Genomic DNA, 24,364 nt, shown 5'->3' on the forward strand with positions numbered 1-24,364 from the left:
TGTCTGTCAATTGTCTCCGTTCAGTCTGTGTCGCAGTCCTTTGCCGTCGTGTTTTTTTTTTTTTTTTTTTGTTAGACTCAGCTGTGCAACTATGCATTGTAGTCCTCCACTCAGTCTTGATGACGCGGCTTCACCAAATGGATCCCCAACTGACCCCCCTCGCCTAACGGCTGTACACATTAGTGGAGGGTCATGGGAATTTACAAGCTCTATCCCAAAGCAAAAATCCAAATATTACATGTATGATAAACACAGATACCAAAGACCTTTATTTTTCTCCTCTCTCTTCTCTTTTTTCCAAAGCGTGAGTGTGTTAAGAGACCAAGCCCAAGCGATTTAGCTCTAACCTCAGTAATTCCAAAGCTTAGATGTATATTTTGGTATTTTTCTGAGATACTTACGTGAAAGATGAAAGAAAAAAAAAAAGTTTTGTCGTTTTCAATTTCTCGTTTGTTGGGTGTATTGCTCTTTTTTCTGTCACCGCATGGAGTTACTTACAGAACTGTCTTACTCTTGGTAGGTAAATGAAATAGTATTTTTGTATGTTTTTGGGTGTGTCCATGTGTGTGATATCAGTTTCACTGCCCAAGTTACCAAAACAAGGAAAAAAAGAAAAAAAATGAGGGGGGAATAAAAACCTGTACATAACACACCAGTGGAACTCTTCAAAAAGAAGAAATGCGTCATATAAGCATTTGTAATTCTCATCTCCTGCAACTATGGCTCAAGGAATGTGTGCCCCTTTCTCTTCTAAAGTTGTTACTCTTTACTCTCTGTAGAACTCTCTCTCTCACTGTTGTCATAGTGACGCTGTTTTGTGGGCCCCCCGGATGTCACTGCACTGGGATACCCACCCCGCTCTTGGTTACCATGGGGACACACATTAGTGACCAGACTGTAAATGGGCTGCAACATGGTGGCGTAGTACTGAATGACTGTGTAGACATTTTAAAGTATGTGAATCAGAATACATGGTAGATTGATGCATTTTTTTTTTTTGGTCTGCTGTATTTTTTTTTTCCTTTTTTATATATTATATATATAAATATATATATAAAGATAATCTTTTACTGTAGATGTACAGTTTTTTTCTTTTGTTGTAAACATCATTAAACCATTTTCCAAGTGTTTTAATATTGTAATCAGCACTGTGTCTTAACGTGTCTGGAATTTTACTGCCTTGAATTACTTGATCAGAAACTCCTTGAGATTCGATCACATCAAGAGCATTGATACAGGCTATGTGTATGGCAGCTTGCCGAGTAGTGGTAGCGCTCATATTTTGATTCAGTTTTTGTTTAGTTTCTGGAGCCAGCTAGAGCTGCATTTTTTTGTCTCCCCCAGCTCTTCATATAGCAGCTGCCAACTCGCGCATAAATAAAAAGAAAAGGTTCACAAATGTGTTCTTATTTCAGAAGACTTAAAAAGATACTTGTTTCAAATAATTGGCCACTTTTAATTTCCATAGTTTATAAAAAGAAAAAGCATAAAAGACAAAAATGAACACTTAGAATTCTGCAAGAACCAATCTCAGAACACTCTCAGCAACTATTCCTAAAACTTGGTAACCCAGATGGTTTTAGAACTTCATCACCAGGGATCTAACTAAGTAGAGCCACCGAGGCCTCAAAATATAAGGACAGGTTTTTAATAAAAACAAGACTTCCAGAAAACGACTCATCCCTTAAGTTAGTAAAGAGGGGTGAGTGTGTAACAGGATTGTTTGCGGTTATTAATAAAGTAGCCTAAATGTTTCTGAACTGAGAGTAGATGACCAAGTGGCCACCTGGAACCCGACGGGACGACTGCAGGAGACGAGCTCAGTTTGGACGATTCCGCGGGGGAAGAGGCCTCATCTCCAGTGTATTGTAAGTATCTGCGGTTACCTGGTTGAGAGACTAGAGAAGGACAGAGAGATGACGGGTCAAAACGACTAGTTTGATGGAACCGCAGCCAGGCACCCATCACTGCACTGACACCATTTGCAGAAAGAGTAAATGAGGTGTGGAAATGCCATTCCAGTCATTTGCAATTATAGAAGTAAGGACACCATTAGGCTGCCAATGAGCAATGACAGATTGAGTCGATTTCACTGTACCTCATAATCTTCGTTCTTCTTCACTTGGGCCTGTTGACAAAAGGAAGAGGACAAAGGCTCGAGAGTTGTCTTATAGGCTTTGCAAGCACATTTTAGGCCAGATATGGGGCTCCTGTCCGAGAGTTATTTCTCCCTTTTTATTCACACATTATGAGATTAATTTAGTGTGTAATTATGTCCCCTTCAGAGTTGTACTTGAAGCCAATTCAGAGAGGAATTGACAATTTTCCACCAGTGTGATTGAGTGAACTCACATCCTTAGTCCTCTTCTTCCTCTTCTCGATATGTGAGTAGGTGTCAGCCGTCCGGGGCTGAAGAGCCTATGGCGAACAAACAGCTCTATTAGTTCCCTCTCTCCTTCAGTCTCTGTGTAGTACCTGAGCCGACCTCATGAGGGCACTAATAGCAACCTTAATCTCCACCAAGCCCTCTACATATGGAGCTTTTCAAACTAAAACGATCTAGCCCCACCTGTGTTAGATTTGGCCATGCTGTTATTTTCCATTGTTTTAACTGTAATGAGCCTCCCTCGTTAAAAAACCCCGCCTACCAGCTTTCTAGTTGACCTGAAACTACAAATGATTTTACTTCACAAAAACACAAACACAGGTGGCCTATTCTAGGTATGGTAAGGCCCAGTGACACCTGTCAAACCTTTAAGTCTAACCAGATACATACTTGTGTGATCGCTAAAGTCATCACTTTTAAGTCTAACCAGTTACACTCCTGTGTTATCGCTAAAGTCTAACCAGTTACACTTTTGTGTGATCGCTAAAGTCATCACTTTTAAGTCTAACCACATACACTTGGGTGATCGCTTAAGTTTCTTCATAGCATTGCCTAGACACCTTGTGGTTATAGAGATGCTGCTGATGACATACGGCTAATAGGCTGTGGTAGGCAAACTCACCGCATAGTGATCATCTGCTGCATGGCCTTGCTGCTGAAAGAGTGAACAGTACATTCAGTTTATGGTGTAAACTTAGTTTCCATTAGAAATTATTATGTAGTTTTGTGTACGCAGGTACACACATAGAAAAGTTTGTAGAAACAGGAAAATAAGTAGTATAAAATAATTATTATTGTACAAGACAAAACAACACCTCTACATCTTACACAGCTGGAAAATATGGTTTATATACACTGATAGCTGACTGAAGTATTCACACTACCTGGGTTAACTCTCACTCGCACCCTCTCTTTCTTACACAAACACACGCGCACACACACGCACGTACACACAGATATGATCTAACAGATGCCACTCACTCGCTGCACCGCCCCGCTCTCTGGGTTACTCTGAGCGCCCACTGCCTCCTGCTGGGAACAAATGTCCACAGGTGATGAGAGACGCAACTGATCATCACACGCTGAATCAATTTTAGATCACACACACACACACACACACAAACAACACAAGTGCACCACACAGAGGCTCAGAAGAACGTATATACACATAGGCCTACATACACATACACTTTATCACATCCGTAAAAGTGCTGGTATTAACACTGGGATCAAAGCACTAACTTTAGTATTTAAATAGTCATAAAATTAGGCTTTGGTTCATTTGTTTGTCTGTAGTTTATTATAGTGGCCTATTTACTATGTGTGAATGAAAATTAATTTATCATAATTAATAAGAAGAACAAGAATGAATATTAATAATAAATAATTCTTTGTTGAGAATAACTCTATGTAGCAGATATTATTCACATGTTCATGCAAAACAGAATTTTCTACCGCCTTCCCTGAATACAAAAAGAAACCAACTGTTAAAAGTGGCTATAGCATGGTTGTCATAATCCTCCATGTCAATGTACTTTAAACATGCAAAGCAAACACATAATATACATATAAAATAAAATCATGAATGCTTAATGGATGCATAGTTGATGCTATCCTTCAGGATTCCTCTTGTGACACTTACTGTATCTTTGTTCTCTCCCTGGTCATTAGGTGGACTTCTAGAAAACTACAAGAAGAGCAAGGGGGGACAGTCAGACAGATAAACGAGCCTTCTGTTCTGATGATTAACAGTCCACAGTAAGGTTACATTATCGTGAGGGCAGTGATGGACCTGCCGTGAACTCTGACCTTCTCCCTGAAGTAGAGCGCCGTAAAGACGATGCCATAGAGGAGAAGAAAGGCGTCTAAGATGTAGCAGATTGCTGGGTCGGTCACTTCGAAAGCCTCTGTAGGAAACATACACACATACATATAAAGTCGCCCGCAGGATTCCTGTTCATGGTGTATGCACTCCAAACGTGTAATCTACAAGTGGCAGCAGCTAATCTTCTGTAAATACAGGAACCATCTATTAAGATTTATGTTAAAAATCAGAAGTGAATGAGAGCGCATGGGATAGTGTGACAAAAACTGCATTGCGAAACAAGCCATGTTTGAAAACAAATCGGTTGATATATAGCCTATATAACGTAGCATAGGCCTACTTTATGGTAGTTTAAAGGAGTGCTCCAGCCAAAACATGATTTGGCTGTAGTTTTTGAGTTAATAAACGTAACCACGTTGTAGCCACCATGTAAACACGTTGTCTTTCAATTTTTAGATCACTCAGACACCAGCTAGCCAACTTTCTAGCACTGAACCCAATGACGGAGTGCTAGCAAACATCCCCGAATTCCAAAATGCTTATTTTGAAATAAAGAATAGGCTAAATGTCGATCAGAATACTGAGGCAAGTGTGTTTTCTCGGTCCAGCTTATAGCTCTACCGTATGTGCACCAGAACAGTAACCCAACCCTGGTTTAAAATGTTTACGTTTATGTTAAAAGATTTAAACTCATCATACCTAATTAAGAATGGACTCTCCTGGTCCCTGTTGCGTCAAACTCACTCAAAACTCTCTCCCAATCGATTTCAAGGTCTTCATGAATAGGAAAAGCATTAGAGCCAATCCAGTCAAGTGTGTCTCTTATAGCTTACTGTCCACCAGGTGTCTTTAAACATCTCAAGCAGCTGAATGACCTTTCCGCCGAGGCAGTCGAGACAGGTATCACCAATATTTTCCCTGATCGCAAAAGGCCAGTGGACCACTGTCGGACCACTGGGGGCAGAGCGGCTGGTCCGCTGGCCTTTTGCTCATCGATTTTCGGGCGGTCCGCTTGTGATTTACAAGCAAATGACCCACCGTTTTGCCACTCGCTTTCCAAATATTTTTTCTATACTCATTTACAGTTCCTAGGTCATTTTCACCAACCCTGCACCAACATTTTGGTAGATGTAACTAGTGCGTAACGTCTTTAATTGACCACGTCACTTTTCACCTTGACTTCTTCTGTTTAGTGGTTTTTTTTAATATACTACGATTTAGAAGGAATTGCTAGCATTATATTTTATTTTATTAGTATCCACCCCAGTTAAACTAAAGATAATGGTGGCCCGAGAGTGGACCAGATGTGTGGTGCCGACCAAAGTCCACAGGAGGACTGATATGCTTGCTATCTGGGTAGCAGGGGCGAATCTAGGTTCCCAATAAGGCCCTAGATACAATCTATTATTTTTCCTGTGACCCAGCAAAAGTAGGGGGGTTTGGGGGCATGCTCCCCTATAAGACATTTTTGAAAATATAATTTTAAATAGTGTCCTCTGGTGGGTTTTAGGAAGAGACATTAACTAATTTAGATTTTAAATATGGCACAACAATAAACATATTGAAGACATCTGCTGAGATAGGTGCTAATTATACTGTAGCATGGTAGGGATTTGCAGCTCAAGTGAGAAGGTTAACGTTATAGGCTAGAGTTCACTAGCTAGTTATAGCTGGCGGAGCTACTGAGTAGGGTAGCATACCCACATAATCAATGAACCGGCATGATAAAAGAGAGCCACGACATCTATAATTAACTCGTGATGATTTAACCATTTCGTTTCTTTTACTATTTTAAACTTCATGTGCTATACCTTTATATCCAGCAGCTGATTATGACAGCTTTCACCAGCTTGGGCCGGACAGTCGCTCCAAGTCTAGGACGTTATCACTTTACTAGACGTTATCACCGTCTGCCTGCACGCTCGCGAGGCTCACTCACGACCAAACAGAGCCGTGCGCTTGCCACCACAGTCTCAAACAGGCGGTATTCCTGTACTACTCGAGACTATTTTATTCTAACTCTATAAATGAAACCAAATAATTTCAATAAATCGGTTGTAAGGTGTGAATTTGACGATCTCAAAATAAAAATAAATATTAGTTTTGGGGGGGCTCCAGCCTGTTAGGCCTAATTATTTTGTGAATGTTTATGTCCCCCTGATGATGACGATGATGTTTATCGTTCTTAGGATGGTGCACAGATCACAATTCACAATCACAATTCCCTGCTGCATAGTTGTGCAGTTGTTGCGCCAGAGTTCCAGCTAGAAATCTGCCAAGTCTATACTGGGCATCATTATGTTAACTCAGTGACGGCTACGTTAGGCTCCATTGTTTTTTGATTGTTTGTTTGTTAGTTTGCATTAAGTTTAATTAAACCACATTTCTTTCATTTTGAATTTTAACAATATTATATTCCACTTCAAGTTCACCACTGCCTAATCTAGTCTACTAATCGAAACACAAGTAATCACCTCACACTCATAGACATCATTTTCCTACACTCCAAAATTAGTTGTTTTCCTACACCTTTGTTTAGGGTTGTTCATAGAATTTCCCCAGGCATGGAAAGTCAGGGGATCTGATCTTTTTATCTATGGCATGGAATATCAGGGAATGTTGTTTGAAGCGTGTTTAAATTTTAGTTGCCATTAATCAAAATGTTATAGGCCTATTTTCCATGCAGTATTTAAAATGTTCTTTATCGGGTTATTTCACATGTAACATGTATTGCATGAGTGGTTGTTATGGTTACTTGATATTTCAGCGCCTATTTATCCCCATTCTGCATGATTGCAATCACTTCAGTCAAGATGAAGCCTATAAGGGTGTACTAAGCCTAGTTGTATGTTGTTGTATGTTTATGCAGTGAAAACTCCCAAATGATGGGCCAATTAAGGGTGTTTTATAACTTAGCATGATGATCAGGTGTTCTAAATGAATCACCCAATCAGGAAGGGTCACAATTCAAAAGTGAAAATGGAAAAAGTTCATCCATGGGGGCTTGTTTAACGGATGTATAATGTCGTAGTCTGGGCAGTTGGCAAAATGGTTTAATTGCGAATAGCCTATTCGAGTTTGCTCAAAAGTATGCTTGAAGAGTTTAGTGATTTTGTAATGTGATGGGTCTATAGGATTTCAAAAGAGTAATTTCACTGGCTTCTGAAACGTATACCATTTATAAATAATACAAATTTAAAATGTCTAAAGTTTCACTCCGTTTTTATCAGACATGTTGGAAACGTCTGAACTGCAGTCTAGGCTTCAAACCTTACTCACATGCGTGTTGAAAGGTTGTAAAGTAGGCCAAGAATGGCGTCCGTGCAACAGGTGACTCTTTTTGAACACTGATGATCCTGTGATTTGCCAAGTTAGACGTGGGCAGCCAAACATGTGATGATCATCTTTCTAAAGTAACACTACGCAACAACTTGACACTTTTTGAGGTATGGTTTTATAGGCAACTAGTTTTGGTACCATCCTCAAATTCATTTTGATAGCATATGGTCATGTGAAGGACAGATAAACACCTGTGTCTTACCCACTAGCCATCCAGGATATGCACTGTGTAGTTCTGTGTTTCCTGGCTGGAACACCTTGCAAAAATGGAAGAAAAGCTTTCACAGCATGACATCGCCAGCTATTCTGCCAAAAGACACCAGTTTGTGTTTGCAAGATTCTATCAGTGTCAACTGGGCTGTTGGTGGTGGTTGCAAGGTGTTTGTATGCCTTTTAAGTAGTTAGCTTGCTAGTTTTGGAACAGAACTCCTTATTGCTGCTTTAATTTGCACTCATCACTCAGTGGTAAGCAGGCTAAGCACCTTTTGTAAATGTGGCCTGATGGATTTAAAATACTATGGTTTGTTTATGTCTGCTTAGTACAAAGGCGGCCTGTTTCTACATTCATTATAGGTCATGGAAATTCAGCTTTTTTTTGTTAGTGAAAGTCAAGGAAAAGTCATTGTATTTGACATTTAACTTAGAGTGGGAAGCCTGTTTGTTCCAGATGAATGGCTCTGGCACTGTTGGTCACTGTGTTGTCAGATGAAACGTGCCTGAGATCATACCCCAAAGCGGGTCACTTTGGGAACCACCCAGAGAATTGAAATGAAAGGTTCAGACTGGCCACTTGCATGTTTCACTCAAATAACAAACACAATGAAGCCCTGAGTTTCTTGATATTGAAGTGCTGGTATAATGACATCATTTGTCAACATTTACTAAGTTTACTGACACAGATGCATTCATGTTGCTTCATAAAACCAGAACTGCTAATGGCATAGGAATATGTATATACTCCACCAGCAAGTACCACTGCAGGGGATAAGTTCCTCGATGTCTGTTTATGTATATAAGCTACTGTAGCAAAGTATAGCATTAGGCTCTACCAATGCCTTGTGCCGTATGTGTACATCTCGGTTTGATTTAAATTCGTTGTGGATGTGTAAGCGTTACAAAAGAGTGGCACTTAAAGCCACTTACGGGGAGTTATACCAAAACGCTTCCAAACTCAAGACACCTGTCTCTCAGCATCCAACACCCCAGACCTTGTGTTTTTCTGCCTATTTCAGCACAGATCACTATCAGGGGACGCCCTGACCGTATGCAGAGAATAGTGAGCCCCTGTGCACAGTGCGGTGGAGCCTGCAGGTGAGGTTATTTCTGTTTCAGAGGGGAAGAGGACCGGGCTTCCGTGGTACTCTGTGGTCAGGCTGTGTAAGGGGCTCAGTATCTAGTTCAGTTTTGCCTTCCTACAACTGCTGCGCTAACAGCTCTCTCTCTCTCTCTCTCTCTCTTTTTTTTTTTCTTTCCTTTCTCTTGGTCTGTGTGTTTCTGTGTATGTGGGTGCCTTTGAGAGAGTGTGAAAGAGGGTAAACATGAAGACACGCAGTGCACCGGTCCACTATAAACAATATGCAGACCCCATAAAATGTACTGTGTACAAAATAGCCTCACAAAAATTAAATGAATAGTTCTGTATGTGAACATTTCTGAGCTCTGAAAAAGATACCATCAGCCCTTGCAATCGCATTCCAGTTCTTTCTTTCAAACTGTCCCTCTTCTCTCTTCCTTTCTTTCTTCATCTCTCTAGTTTGCTTACATTCTCCCTCCCTCCTTCCTTCAGTTTCCACTATGCTCTGTGAGTTTAGAGAGATTCTTTTGTGTCTCTTGGCAGGCTGAATTTTCAGGGCCTACTGGACCCACATCAAAAGCAGCAGCAGAGACAAATAGCGGTTTCAGTTCACTGAGCAGCATGTTCAGTTTATTTTCGAGTGTCATCCTTTTATGCCATGACAAGCTGACAAAGGATACAAATGTTGGTTATATCACTAAATAGCAAAGACACATTTTAAACACATTTTCTTTCAGAATCCCTGCTTAGTGGAGTTGAATGGACGGTATCAATATGTCATTATTCTACTAGAGAGAATAGTGGGAACATTTTGTGTTTCAGTGAGTTGCTTAACCTCCTAAGCTGCAAAATCACAGCTACATACTAATTAAGACCATATAGTGTTTAGTTTTTTTTTGTTGTTGTTTTTTTTTCACTGATTTATGTTCGACAATATCGTATACTTAGACTTATCCACATGAAACTTGTGATTGTAGCCCCCACATGGCTGATACGAAATCTAAGGTTTGAGTCTCTAGGTGGGCATGTCCCTTCATGGTAGCGCCTCCCGAAGTGGGGTAGGCTTTTTGGGCAAAAGCTAAATGTATGTTTTGCAATATGTGCTGTTAGGTGTTTTTCATATACTTTCAACGCGTATGAATTCCTCCCCCACAAGAATGTATCACATTCTCGCCACCTTCATTAACACACAAATGGCCAGCAAGACCTTCCCTGTCTGCTGACATTCACACCTTTTCATATATAGGTAGACCCCATGCCCAGCATGCACCCAACCTACACCATGAACCAGACCACAGACACACCCATTATGCTAAATTGTGTATTCTATTGACTGTAACTAAAATGTAACTTGTATGCTGAGTGTGTTGTGTTGAAGAAAGAATCCCGTAGAGACACCGACCGCTACGAGTGGTGAGAGAATGGACCAAGGAGCATTGAGGAGACATCGCGGCCTATGAAGACAAGGCCAACCAGAAGACAAACTACACTATGGACCATATCTCCTAATCTCTCCTTCTCTCTCTCTCCATCGTAGCGTGTTGTGTGTGCTCGAGGTCTGTTACGGAGAATAAACTGACATCACCCATCAGACCGGCATTTCATCGAGTTCTTTGCTAGGATCACGCAACCGCAACTAACGCCAGAGTTAACATAGAGGTCTGTTATATTATAGTATAACAGTGGTGTTTTCACGGGAAATCGGTTGAGCATTTCCACCCAGCTCCAACGATATCTTTCAGTGCTATATTATGATGGTTTCTAAGGGCCTCTAGTAGTGATTGGGATCTTCAGATTTGGAATAACCCTTTTCCCTATAAAAGTCTGATAAATTAACATTTTGTAGACTACTTAGTTGTATCATGGTCATACCTGAATATCCATCTAAGGAAAAAGCATTTTTTTAAATGAAATATCAGATCGGACATGTTGTTAATGCAATAATTATGTAGATTATGTCTCTATAATCTTTTATCATGTAACACAATCCAAAAAAATTAAATCATAATTTTTGGACAGTATGGTAAGATTAGCAAGGTTAGATTGGTTGTGAAAGGTCAGGCTGGGTCAGTGGCAAGGAAACTGAAAGAGCATTGGATCAACACCTAGGGTTAGGGATCCTAATCTGAAGGATCGTTGGAGATGGGTGGAAACACCAACTGAAAGAGCAGCGTGTTCCGACAGATTTCACATGAAAACACCACTGTTATACTATAATATAACAGAACTCTATTTTAGCTCCAAAGTTAGTTTTAGCGCAGAACTCGATAGAATGCCGGTCTGATGGGTAGGGTGTCTGTTTATTCGGCATAATCTATGCAACAGACCAGAAGCACACACAACACGCTACGATGGAGAGAGAGAAGGAGGTGCTGGTTAGGAGATATGGTCCATAGTGTAGTTTCCCTTCTGTGGTGGCCTTGTCTTCAAAGGCTACGATAACTCCTCAATGTCCCAGCATTACTCTTTGCTCTGGTCTCTCACCACACGTAGCGGTCAGAGTCTCCAGTCAGCAAACCCACAGCAGAACCTAAGTTATCTGTGTTCTGTATGGTGTTCTTTCTCCAACACCAATGTGCATAGCATACAAGGTACAAGACGAACAGACACAGCTGCCGGGTATATTAGTCTCGTAAATCCTGTATGATGGGTTATACACAGGGTTTTTATTTTGTCCATTAATGGGCTATTTGTTGGCAATTCAAATATATTAACTTAGCTTATTGCTTAATATGACCTCTGTAGGCAATCTACAGATATTAAATGTCACGTAAAGACAGGGTGCTTGGACTGTGAGTGGCTTCTTGCTGTGCTGTGCGCACCCGGTTGTTGGATGGCCGAGGAGGCTTTTGTCCCCAGCGGCCCTTGATTTCATAATCCTTCCATGCTCATTCTCTCACTTTGTGCGGTGGTCATATTACGCAACGCTATGTGGTACGTCTAGTTATTACACCATTCTCAAAGAAATTGAATTATATTCTGTGGCATTACTGACTTGCTGTTATTGGGTAATTAATCAACTGAGCACAAATATTCAAATTGGTTTATCTATATACATTATTTAAAACTTCCTATCTTAGTTCTTTCTGAGAGAGGTAAACCTTAGAGGGAGCTACCATTTTATTGTTAAAACTGGCAACATATCAGCAAACTGAAAAATGACACATATTTGTGTAAAAGAGGCACTGACAAGTTATTCTGTGTCCTATGTGATTAGACCGTCTGTTGAAAAATCTCCATACTTATGGACTAGATCAGGATATCAAAGGGCTGGACTTTGCAGTGGTGATAAATAACACCTTCAGTAGACACGAAGAGACTGATACTCCAACATACATTCATACTGACAAGAAATAACGTTTGTAAAAAGTAAAGCGAGGAATAAAAATGCCCCTGATTAAATCAGCGTTAGTCTGTGAGAGATGCATGAGCTGTGTTTAAACCCCTTTTCACTCCTTTTCATTTGCTCCCTATACAGTCACAGCAGTTAAGTTCTATTGCAGACTGAAGCCAGTGATGCTGCTGCAGTTTTATTTACGAGTAGGTTATGTGTTTTATGTGCATAGGGGTAACTGTCGTTGTTTTCTTGAAATGGTTCATTCGAAATACAGAAATTAGTAGCCTAATTAGTAACATTTTGAAGCAGTGTGTCCCAAATGCAGGTTATTGCCGGGGCCAATTACTCATGTCATATTGTGCAGTAACTCCTCACTTGTGGTAATGCTTTTGTGTATTTAACCCAGTTTATTTCTGTGGCAGACTGGTTGTGTTTTGCAACAGTTTTGCAGTTTGCAGTTTCTCCCCTCCTCAGTGTGTCTGCTTATGTGTTCATAGCTATTGATAACACGGCCTATTGTACATACACCTATACTTTTACCTACAGAGGGTATGACCATTCATGCTCATAAGCAGAAAATAATCTATATGTTTAGCTGTGATAAAGTGTGCCGTCTGTAACTCGCCTTATCACTTGATCTATTCTTGAGGAAAGAGAATTCAGAATCTTCAGGTGAGCCCTGTATTTAAAGACAGTTGTTCACTTCCTCATACAAGTGAGAGCGATATTAACTTGAAACTGAAATTATATCACAAGTAACATTTTCTCTTTAGAAAAAGAGAATGGAAAAAATAACTGGAAAGCCTTCTGTGATAATTTAACACAAGCACCTGCACATTTAACAGTAAATGAAACCGGGTGCTTAAATCAGAAGATGTGAAGGCAATGTTGAAAAAAGATCCAGCCACGTAAGACCATATTTGTGTAACATGCTCTAACCCACTATATGGAAATAACTAAATAGCATTCTGTGCTGTTCACTAAGCCAGTGACAATGTTTCTTATTTCATAGTCAGACTATTACTATTTGAAATAACGTTAACATCATAGATAGATATTAGATAGGCCGATAAAGACTGCTGTCTGGAGCGCAATTTTAAACTGGGAAATATTAAAGTTGGGTTATCATCGAATGTCCATAACTGCTCATTGTGTAACAGAACGATAGCTAGCTGAATCACTGACTGCACCAAAGAGAGGGAACTGGCATCTAATGTTGCAGGTCACAATGTACCATGTCAAAAATGAATGTATTATAAAAATAATGATCATGAAATCTGTTTTTAAACCTGATTATTTAAGTTATGTTTTTTTTTCCTTACCAAGACTAACTTAAAGAAGCATTATGGAGTTTTAGTCTAAAGCTACTTACCTAAAAAAAAAACATACAAAAACCTTGTAAACACCATCAACAGCCCAGCTAGCACTGATAAAAGCTTACTAACATACTAACTGATGTCTTTTGGTGATATTGATGGTAATGTTGTGCTGTGAAGGTTTTTCTTAAATTTTTGCAGGGTGTTCCAACCAGAACCACACAACTATATAGTGCATAGCCTAGTGCTAGTTGGAATGACAAGTGTGTTCATCTGTCCTTCACATGACCATATTCCATTAAAATTAATTTGAAGATGATACCAAAAGTAGTTGCTCTTTAAAAAACATTCCTCAGTGGGAAATTGCTGCATAGTGTTGCTTTAAGGTAATAGTTGTTGTTGGAATGAAGTGTTAGTGCATGTAAAGCATATGGTTACTATTATTGTTCCTCAAGCTGTTCATTCTGTGCTCAAAAAAACTCCACCATCTACAGACCTGTCTCAGTAATTGAGAAACAAACAAAGAGGCCCTATTCTATCGCATCAGTGGGTCTTGATTGCGACACGGAAGACAACATGAAAACAGGCTAAGAGTCCTTTTCAAGCTTTCAGACAGCGGAAAACACAGAAAGTCACACCGTGTACTGCAGATATACCTCACCAAAGCACATTCATTCAAAACTAAGAGTACACCATCGTCAGGGTCACATGGTGATCCACACAGAGTCTGTTTTTAAAGTGAGGGATGCATCCAAGGAGGTAAACCTGGGATGGATAAGAGAGATAGAGAGGACAGAAGGACCAGACAGACTGGTAAAAACCTGACAATGGACAAGCAGATCATTTCTTACCTGCCGTGTGGGTCATCATGGACAGAGCCAAGAGTTTGGTGGTCCTCCACATTCTCGTCATTCTGCCACAGCCGTTGCTCTTTCCACCTCTCTCTCTCTCTGAACCTGAGGATGTTCTGCTACCTTGACTGCTGCTGATGCTCTTCCTCCTTCACACCAAACCCCTGACTCCGCTCTCTCGGAGTAACTTGGTCGTGCCACCAAACAGGAAGTGCCTATGCAAGGTAGCCCCCCCCCCCCCCCCCCGACATTCTTGTAATGTCTCTATCAGTCTATAGATGTCCTGGTGCTGATACACAGGGTTAGCAGTATCTCAGAGGTGTATAGTTTTTTAAAGGGAGATGGGTCTAGGATTGAGTTAGAATGCTTTAACTGGCAAAATGGCTGTGCAATGGGGAAGCATCTGCATCATAGTAAACCACTTGTTTTCGCCACTGACGGGGTCATTATGTCAAGTGTGTGTCAACATGGAAAAGATCACCACAGAGATAGACTTGTGTGTGCTTACCTCTTTATAACTGTAAGGAAACTATAGAAAATGACTTCCTACAGTTTCTGTTTTTTAACTTTCATTTTAGAAAATGACTGCATTTTTCTGTTATTACTCAACAGGAAGAAAAGCACCCGAGATTAAGGTGGAATAATTGTCTTCAAAGGTCATTGGCCGTTTAAACCTGCCATCAACTGCTGCAGTTAAAGCATTTGGACATGTTGCTCAAAAACAAGTAAAAACAAATTGAAAATGTATAACAACATATGAAAGATTTTCCTTTGATACAACACTCTATAGCAGCCGGCCATGGCTTGGATTGAAGCATTCCTTCATTTTAATCTTTCATTTGAAGTTAGAAATCAGATTAAATTGGATATCTGCACTGTGTCTGATCTGTCATGTGACGAACAGTGGAGAGAGAGATAGTTATTTACTGGCGTTGGCAAAACTGAACCACTGAGAGTGGATTTCTGAGAATAGAGGAACACCTTTCCCTGTTAAATGTTAAATGTTTCCCTGTTTATTCCACACGTCTTACCTTACTTACTGCACACACTCAGCTCTTCCATGGGTTTCCACACAGGGGGGCCTTTGTACTATAATTTTCTTTTTTAAATCACATGTTTGTCTGTTTCAACAGAGTAATGGTTTCAGATGTCAGTCTGTTGTTCCATGACTCCTGTTCATAAAGTCTGAGTCATCACCCTAGAAAAAAACACCATAACTTTGTACTGGTTGCCATTTTGCCTGGTACATAATCTGCTCAATAATTTAGTGCCAAAGCATCTGCACCGTGAACAGTGGGGATTGAGAACCTTTAAGACAATGTTATTAGTCTTCCATACAATCTGCAAACTCCTTTGTGTGGGGCTGATTACAAGGACACAGATTAAGAGGTCATGCATGCACCAACGGTCCCGTGACTAATGGTGACTTGGATCATCTGGAATAGTCCACATGACAATGTCACATACACAATTGGCCATATACCACATCCAAATCACAGTCACAACATCTGCATATTGATTAAATTATCTCTTAAAAGGGGGAGTCGGACAAGGACCACAAGGACCACCATCAGAGTAATCGGAAGCAAAATTCTGACAACACATGTCTGAGAACAGAGGAACTCATTTCTCCAACAGTGACTTGGTGCAAATGTACAGTATGTACAAACATTATAACCTTGAGAACACAGACAAAAGAAGAGTTGTGTATACTGAGTATACTGACATATAAGCAGATCATTTATACCTATATACAGAAGTAAAACGAAAATTTATATTTACTAAATACATTACTTGTTATGAGTACCTTCTTTCTGAATCTGTGTTCTTCTTTCAGTCAATATTTACTGAAAAACAATCTATTGTAGCCCAACAATTTTCAAACATGAACAAAAAACATAAATGTTACAGATGTTGCACGTTAATGTAAAATGGGCGGCAGCTGAGCAGAAGATTTAAGAAATGGCTGAGGCAGGCCCATAGGCTGCACCCACTGTCCTGGTCAGGAAGAAAGATGGCTCCTGATGCTTCTGTGACAGCTAACCCTCGAATAGATGCCCTTGACTACATTGCTGGGTCCAGCTGTTTCAGTTTTTTCCATCTCCGCTGTGACTTCTGCCAGGTAAAGCTGACCCCAGGGGCAAGGAGGTCAACCTGAGGTATGTGCAGTAGAATGAGGCAGGAGCAGGTCACCTACCACCTGCCTGACTTTATGCAGCATGTCAGCGCAGGGCCAACGGAATTTGGGGAGTCAGTTGCTACGGCAACATCAACAAGTTTGTGTCAGGAAAATGGACAAGGACACCAGGTAAGAAGGTGCATTGCCCAAGAGGTCCGACAGTAGTACATAACACAACTAATCTGCGAATCCAAAATCGACCCAGTGCTCCTAATGCCATTTGCAAGAATCCACAGCAACCAAATCAAAACAACCAACCAGAGCCAGGAGGGGTGTCTGACATAGTGTCAATCACTGCTTGGGCACACGCACGCCCCGCCCCCCCCTCCCCCGTAGCTTATGTGTTATCCAAATGCCAACGCTAGTAGACTATGTAGCTATCTGTACATGTACCTTGACATATTACAGATGTGGTGATCTAGCTTATTTGTGTGTTTTTTGTAGTTGTGAGAATGAGACATAGAGTAGTAGGATACGTTAGCAATGACAACGATTCTTTGTGCTCACCTCCAACCCTCTCTCGTGGACACGTGCTCCGGCAGTAGTCAGGCAGTGCACAGTCATGTGTTTTGAAGGAGCGGCTTCAGAGGGGTCTGAAAGAAGGGGCTGGGATTTTCCAGTTGTATACTTTCAAAATCTATCTTACTCTTGCTGGTTTCCCCAGAATCGCCTACCCAAGCGTTCAGGTAGGAGAAGGCTGACATAGCTGCAAGGAATAGGAGACCATTTTTCTTTATAGTGCCAGTGGGCACTAAATGCCTACTTAACAAGATCGACATGTGCCTGCCAGTCAGACATGTCAGTTTCATCCTGAGCAGACTGTGGGTAGTCACCACGGCTGGCATCACTCTGAAGTGCACCTAGACAGCCTGCATGTGTCTACACCAGCCCACTGAGACTGCAGTCTCTATCTGTCCAGGAGCTTTGGCAGTCGATTAAGGCTTATGTGAGAGTTTAATTTGATTAACAGAAACAGAAATGTATGTCGTCTGTGCATAAAGTCCTTCCATTGTTCCTTTCTTCTGTATCCTTGTCCAAATAAATACAAACTAAATGAGTATTTTTGATGACTGACTATAAAAATGTATGTGCGTACAGAAAAGACTGTTCATTACATCAGTATATGTAGGGTGTGCCTTAGGTTTAAATACTTAAGTACTGTATGAAACAGACAATGTACTTTCTTTAGTTGCATTGTCTGTGACAACCTGTGATTGTCCATGTCTAAAAGTATACGTATGTTTGTTATGTATGTTTGTCCAAACCAAATCTTTGACCTTTTTTGGTATGTATTTGCATTTGCATTTGCAAACTACCTCTAAAAATATGCTGGTTATTTCAAATAGAACTGACCTAGTGGTAAACAGCAACTTTCTTCTTCTTCTTCTTCTCACAAGATGGGCCTAATACAATTTCTTAGTAGCACATGTCTCCAGCTTTGCCACTCAGTATGTGTCCATGGGAAATGTTAATATTTTATAACTCATTGTAAAATAACTTGCTTATTTTCGGTCAGGTTCATCACACTGAAATTACTCGTATTGCTGTTACAGTTCACAAACCTTTCAATTAATGCCACACATCGCCTCTCTATGTTTTTCTTACTTTCAAGAAGTTCTAGAAAGACTTCTTTGCTCCACAAGTGGTGACACAAATGTGATGGCATGGCACAACAGCACACCAAAGCATAGGCTAGGGTGTGTGGTCAACAGAGCGAGTCAAAGGCTAAGTAGCATTATCTTGTGAAGACGTTCCAGAATATTCCTGTAAACATTTGGCATCTTCTTGCCAATTGTGCCATGTCTTCTAATTACATTGGCCTTTCCGAGTGTTCTTAGGATCAGGCACATGTACAAGACATCCAATTATACTGTTTTAGTGGACAACAGAACTAGTAGACTACTAAATCCAATTGAATATACCACATCACCTCACCCATCTCCCTCAGACACCTGAACTGTTCTGTTAAACTGTTACATTTTAGACTGTGAGATTAATTAATTTGCACCCACGAGATTCCTGTCAGGCCTCTTGTTTTCATGCCTGAGGCCTTATAGTAGCCTACTACTTAGGGTACATTTGTAAAGAGAGACCTAAACGCTGATAAATCGCGACTAGGGCTGTGCAAATAATCGAAATTCAATTACAGCTTCAATTTGAAAACAATGCAATCGAGATGAAATGATTCATGCGTTCCGTTTCGCAATGGTGCTCTCCTTTTGTCATGTGTCATAAATCCAGCGCACGCATTTCCTTTACAGCCGTGGGCGTCCACCCCTCCCAGCGTCACGGGCTCATATCCGCGTGCACAACCACAACCATTAATCCAAGGGGAAAGACTGAATGAGTAATGAGTGAATGAAAAATTGTGATGTCAATGTTGACCTAATTAATCATAATTATGATCTTGTCATAATCGAACATAAAGATTACAATATTGCTGAGTTTAAACGAAACGTGTAATAACTGTTATAGTTATGACAGCCACCAGGGGCTGCAGCATCTCTCTCCTTGTTTTGAGAACTGTTTTCTCTTACTCATTCTCACGTGACTGGGTGGTCCTAAAAGGCTGTTCACATGACCATTTTATTTCTTCTAAGCGCAGCTGAGGGGGCATCATCTCTGGCATGACAGAAAAGCAGCGGTAAAAAGCGTCGTGACCTGACACAAGTATCGAAACATATTTCAGCACAAGAGGAGCGTGAAGGACGTAAATCAGGGTGAGGTTTGCAGCAGGTGCTTGAATTCGACGGAACGCTGTGTGTGTGCACTGTTTGTAAACGAGTGCGTTGTTTGTCTACCTAGCCCTCTTGCCGTCCTGTTGGCGTTCTTCTGAGCCGAGTGCACTGAGATTCACTTTGGCAACTGACTGGAAACATGATACCTCACATTCGCAAACAACCTCTCCCCGTCGGCATAACATTCATCGTTGTGTTAGGTAAGAGCTGGTTACCGAGCATCGGGAGAGCTGGAAAGTTAGCTAGCTGACGTTAGCTAGCTAGCCATTTGTTGTATTTTCAGCATTGTGTTTTTGTTGTAAACCAATCTTGCAACTGCTAACATTCAACACCCTATAATCTTGTTATTTAAATGGATTTCCCCAATCACCGAATGTAGTTCATGACCCCTGTCGTATCTTCTGGGGTTGTTTTTCTGGTTTGGTAACATTGCTATGCGCTCATGCTGGCAGTGCGCTAAAATGTATTGTCTCTGTCCCTCACGTGATTCTCCCTATGAAGGGCTTTGAGGCAAACCGCTGGCCTGGCACTGGCAAGTGTCACCGTCTGTTTTCATTAGGTTACATCCTATTTAGCAAAATATCTTGATGACGGCGGTTTTGCCGTGTAAACCATGTAGCGTAATTGGTTCTTTAGGACATCCGTTTCACACTTTTGTTTTATGGCTGTAGAAGTTGATGACCTTCATTATATTCTACTGGTTATCCTGTTAAACCCAAATGTGGCATTGATATTTGTAGATTTGCCTCTACTGCCTTTCAGATTTCAAGTTATGGATCCTGATGGAAATTTAGCAAAGCTGAAGCCTTTATGATTGTTTGTTTCCGGCCCTTCTGGTTTTTGTTTATTGAATTGGCTAAATTTGGTACAAAAATTGATCTCATCTGATGGCCAAAGGGTTTGAACATTTCTATGTCATGGCCTATAAAATTGTATTCAATTGTCATTTTATGCATTCAGGAGAGTGGTGTATTAAATGGGAAGTAATGCTAACAATTCTGTTTCCACAGCGGCTACGTTGCATCAGAGCCTCACTGACGAGGCAACAGCCACCACTGCCATCCCCCCGACAAGTGCCGCTCCGGCCACCCCTGCGTCTCCTGGCAACCCCGAGAGGGGAAACTACAATGTCACCAATGGCAATGGAACAGCCTGTCTTATGGCTCGCATGGGACTGCAGCTCAACGTCACTTTCCTCAGCACAGACAAGAAGGTGCGCACCCTCAGTCACACTTCTTTGTTTGCAGGCTGTTCGTCTCAGCCTCAGCCTAAGAGAGGGCCAGTGTGCTGCCTTCTGGCCTTTGGAGATGGTATCTGATTATTTATTTACAGTAAACAGCTGAATCTTCCTCCATTTCCAAGTATTAGGAAAGTTGTGTAAATCGTTTAGTCTCATGATGAAAATATTTTGACCCCTTATGAGGGGTGCTCTTGTGTATGACAAGTCTTTTAATTTTTTGGGTTTCTTTTTTTAGTTTTTTTTTTTTAGTTGTGTAGTCGTCATCCTCGTGATTTTCCCAAACTCTTGAAGCACTGGATGGGAGGATGTGCTTGGGGGCTGAGTTGTTGGATTGTGACTTATTGACATGTACTTCAGGATTTAATTATCATTGAATTTGAATATTTTCTTTGAAACATCAAATGTCAAAGCAAATGCCTCTCAATAGTTAACCTGGCTAAAATGATCACGTCTCACTACTAGCAAACTTGCCATCTTGCGAGTGCAGAAAAACAACACCATGTATGGATTTCCCCCCATATCTCCTTCCCACGTTGTCTGAAGAAATCAATAAATGAGTGCATGCGGAAATGCCTTTAAGGTTGGAAGGAAGGGATGTGGAAGGAGGGTAGGGAAGACTGGTTCCATTAAGAAAAAGGCTCTAGTGCTTTAACCTCACAAACTCACTGCACTCACTTAACCTGTGGAAGCGTTGCTTAATGAAATAGCAAGGCACAACTTGATCCATCATTATCCTCCCTGTCTTTCTCACATTACCTATCGTTGTGCTGTGCTGCTGATGGGTGCTAACCTCACACATTTAATTAGCACCTAAGCCCACACAGCGGTATGCATGTGTGTGCACGGCCTGGCATTCAAATATTTGCCTGTTGGTCAAAATAGACAGGCAATAGTTCTGCAGTTCCTTGACTGATTTGTCATTTGAAATTCTTGCCATTTTAGACTCGATTTCAGTAATGTGATCTGCTCTGACAGGTTTGCATGGTCATCGCCTGAACCTGTTGTCTTCTTTCTTTTTTTTTTTTTAAAACGCTGCAGACTGTCCAGGAGTTGGTGAATCTGCACCCCAACCAGACCAAGTTTGCTGGCTCCTGTGACGCAGACACCGCCACCCTCATCCTCATGGAGGATAAGACCAACCTCACCTTCTCCTTCTTACTGGTGAGTTCAGGAGCTGCAGGATGGTTCCTGTATAGTTCTGATGCCCAAGGAGAAAAAAAAAAAACTCTGAGAAATTAAGCTAGCCTCTACTTGTGGAGCATAATTACATCTTAATGTTGATTTGCGATGTGCTCTTAACCCCTTTGGAGAAAAGCAGCTACTGGCCTCATGTAATTGTTAGGTGCTGCTCCACATTCTGTAGAGAAAACTCTGACCACTAGGTGGAGCTATAGTCGCTAATGTTGTAATGTTGTTTTATTTAATTTTTTTCCAATTCTGTACACGACCTGCATTTTAACTGCCATTTGCTTTTTTTCCAGAACACAACATCTAAGAAATATCACCTGAGCAGCTTGGCGCTATCAGCATCCTGGCCTGATATGGCTGGTGAGATCTGTGTAACATTTGTATGATAAACGCTGTAATGATGTATATAAACAGAACCTTCATTCAAGAAAACAAACAAACAGACGTCATTTTGAGATGAATGTTTTCGGACCTGTGGGCTAAAACGTTACTGTGTCCCTTATGTCCTTAGCTCCATTGAGCGCCTCCAACTCCGGCCTGGACTACCTGAGGGGCACCCTGGGCCGCTCCTATATGTGTCGGGAGGAGCAGACCCTGAGCGTCGATCAGAACTTCTCACTCAACACCTACCAGCTGCAGGTGCAGCCCTTCGGTGTGAGCTCCGATCAGTTTGGTGAAGGTCAGTCTTTCAGTCTCTTTCGAAACAAAAGACTTGGATTTTGGCTTTGTCGTGTTTATTCGCACCCATGGTGTTAATTTGACCAACCACAGTTCATTTTACTCTTCTAAGCATGTTCACCCATTATTCAGTGTCTGAGAAGAAGAGTTTTTTTTCCGGTGTTCAGATCTGATGAACTGTGAACTGTCCCCCCACCTTCCCCCCTCCTCTCCTCTCCTCCCTACAGCTGAAGAGTGTGAGCTGGACGAGGACGACATGCTGATCCCCATCATCGTGGGCGCCGCGCTGTCCGGCCTGGTGCTCATAGTGCTCATGGCCTACCTGATTGGCCGCAAGAGGAGTCATGCTGGCTACCAGACCATCTGAGCACCGCCCTCTGATTTCTTATCTTAAAAAGCCAGGGAGCACAGCCAACCACCACCCTATCCCCACCCCACCCTCAACCACCCTTAACCATCACCTGCTAGCCTCAGCCTCTTGCCCCATACACCCACAGAGCCTGGCCTCCTTCGTACCCATGCTATGGGCCCCAGCTGCCTTTCCAAAACCCCCACCCCCACCCCAAGCCCACAGCTCTGCCTCAATCCCGTGCCAAGGTTGGCCCTGCTCTTCCAGGACTTCCTGCCCTCTTGTATAAAAAAAAAAAAAAACTAAAAAAAAAACCATGAATATAATATGATGTGTAACATGCAATTGAGACATGCTCTGAGCAGACTCAGAGGGTCAGCCTGTGTGTGTGTGTGGCCAACCTCTGAAGACCTTGTGCTTAACCCTCACGCGCCTTTGTCAGTCTGGGTCTTCGTCTGAAGAGTTTTATAGAAGGAATGCTTTAGGGATTGTTTTTGTTTTAACTTTGTTTTCTTTGCTGCTGTAGCTTGTATACCTTCTCGTTTTGGTGTTTATTTTTTTCCTTTCTTCATTTTGTCCATCTGTGTTGTTTTCCTCATATAGACAATAAGGATGTGTTCTCAGTACCATAGAAAAAAAGGAAACCCATTTTGACTGACACAAACACTTTGGTATCTTTGATGTCTGACCCATGTAGGTCCCTTGGACATGTAGGTGCTCCCTCACCCCTTCCTTGTGTACATATTTACACAATCCTAACGCTAAAACTTAACTGGTCTCCGTTCGAGGCCTTTACTGGTAAACAAGTGGCTTTGCACTGGCACTTAAAAGACATTTGGACATTTATTTAACTGCTTTTTGGGTGTTTGTCCCCTTGTCCACTGATCCATCTGTTACAGGTTGGCATTCAAAAGCAATTAAGCTAAAGAAAAGGAAAAACAAAAAAAAACAGGGCCTTGCTATCAGGGTAGGTCCACCGTTGACAGCATCTAGTTGTGGTTACTTGGTTAACACCTAGTGACCTCGAGGGTAAATTCCACAGGACGCCTTCAGCGCGGAGTTCATTATGGGCACCATGTGCATTGCTTGGAATCTGCTGAGGAAGTAGGTGATGAAGAGGGATGGCGATGCTGACGGGAGGGAGGACTGCAGTGGGCCTCACTGGGCTGGCATTGAAGTGGTGTTGTGCATTTAGAATCACGAAAAGGGAGTTGATGTTACTACACTGTGCAGGGTATCACACAATGTTCATGGGACTGTTACATGCTAGTACGTTTGAAGGGTGGGCGGGCCAAGCAGAGTTGTGTGAGTGTGTGTAAGATATTGTTACTCTGTACAGGGTGTGTCACCGCATTGCAAAGCCAGGACTCTTCATCATAACTGTGTTGCTGGTTGGATTCTCGCTTTTTCCAAGAGCAAGCTTGTTGGCCTCGAGAGTGGTGTATAGGTACATGAAGTGCAGTTGATCTTTAACTGAGGGCATGAATGACTGCTAGCCCTTACTAGTAATTTAATTGTTTTAATAGCGAATGTTTGGATCACTTTTGAAATGCTGTGATTTCAATAAAAAGGGACAAACGAGAAGTAGTGTGGCTTATTTCATACATACAAAGCATCTATCAGTAGTGTGTGTGTGTGTGTGGT

General features: G+C 41.5%; 2 protein-coding genes across 5 annotated transcripts; one reads left to right on the forward strand and one right to left on the reverse strand.

The window, feature by feature from the left end:
- Positions 1 to 1,432: 1,432 nt before the first annotated feature.
- LOC116218196 (T-cell surface glycoprotein CD3 zeta chain-like) lies at positions 1,433 to 14,521 on the reverse strand. 4 transcript variants are annotated; one of them, XM_031558761.2, is made up of 8 exons: positions 14,349 to 14,521; positions 4,196 to 4,293; positions 4,029 to 4,073; positions 3,368 to 3,415; positions 3,009 to 3,038; positions 2,353 to 2,418; positions 2,099 to 2,128; positions 1,433 to 1,898 (listed from the first exon to the last, which is right to left on the reverse strand). In XM_031558761.2, exons 1-8 carry the CDS (start codon positions 14,407 to 14,409, stop codon positions 1,821 to 1,823), a joined length of 456 nt encoding a protein of 151 aa, XP_031414621.1. In that variant the 5' UTR covers positions 14,410 to 14,521; the 3' UTR covers positions 1,433 to 1,820. The 4 variants fall into 4 exon arrangements, with proteins under 4 accessions (XP_031414621.1, XP_031414615.1, XP_031414610.1 ...); XM_031558755.2 differs by having other exon boundaries at positions 3,009 to 3,041; positions 14,349 to 14,520; XM_031558750.2 differs by having other exon boundaries at positions 3,368 to 3,418; positions 14,349 to 14,520.
- Positions 14,522 to 19,069: 4,548 nt separating this feature from the next.
- Positions 19,070 to 24,304, forward strand: lamp1b (lysosomal associated membrane protein 1b). Its single transcript, XM_012836445.3, has 7 exons — positions 19,070 to 19,247; positions 19,333 to 19,465; positions 20,276 to 20,478; positions 21,544 to 21,666; positions 21,987 to 22,053; positions 22,205 to 22,372; positions 22,599 to 24,304. Exons 2-7 carry the CDS (start codon positions 19,405 to 19,407, stop codon positions 22,736 to 22,738), a joined length of 762 nt encoding a protein of 253 aa, XP_012691899.1. The 5' UTR covers positions 19,070 to 19,247; positions 19,333 to 19,404; the 3' UTR covers positions 22,739 to 24,304.
- The last annotated feature ends 60 nt before the right edge of the window (positions 24,305 to 24,364 follow it).

This window comes from Clupea harengus, chromosome 2 (assembly GCF_900700415.2).
Source record: "Clupea harengus chromosome 2, Ch_v2.0.2, whole genome shotgun sequence".
In the NCBI taxonomy this organism is placed as follows: domain Eukaryota; kingdom Metazoa; phylum Chordata; class Actinopteri; order Clupeiformes; family Clupeidae; genus Clupea; species Clupea harengus.

What these genes read in the sequence shown, in the direction of transcription:
- LOC116218196 (XM_031558749.2), bottom strand. Translation starts at nt 14,409, where the DNA reads ATGACGAGAATGTGGAGGACCACCAAACTCTTGGCTCTGTCCATGATG. An exon ending in CATGATGACCCACACGGCAG is followed by an intron (nt 4,294 to 14,348) that starts GTAAGAAATGAT and finishes TGTTTCCTACAG; the next exon opens with AGGCTTTCGAAGTGACCGAC. An exon ending in GGAAGAAGAGGACTAAGGAT is followed by an intron (nt 2,129 to 2,352) that starts GTGAGTTCACTC and finishes TTTTGTCAACAG; the next exon opens with GCCCAAGTGAAGAAGAACGA.
- lamp1b (XM_012836445.3), top strand. Translation starts at nt 19,405, where the DNA reads ATGATACCTCACATTCGCAAACAACCTCTCCCCGTCGGCATAACATTC. An exon ending in AACATTCATCGTTGTGTTAG is followed by an intron (nt 19,466 to 20,275) that starts GTAAGAGCTGGT and finishes CTGTTTCCACAG; the next exon opens with CGGCTACGTTGCATCAGAGC. An exon ending in CTCCGATCAGTTTGGTGAAG is followed by an intron (nt 22,373 to 22,598) that starts GTCAGTCTTTCA and finishes TCCTCCCTACAG; the next exon opens with CTGAAGAGTGTGAGCTGGAC.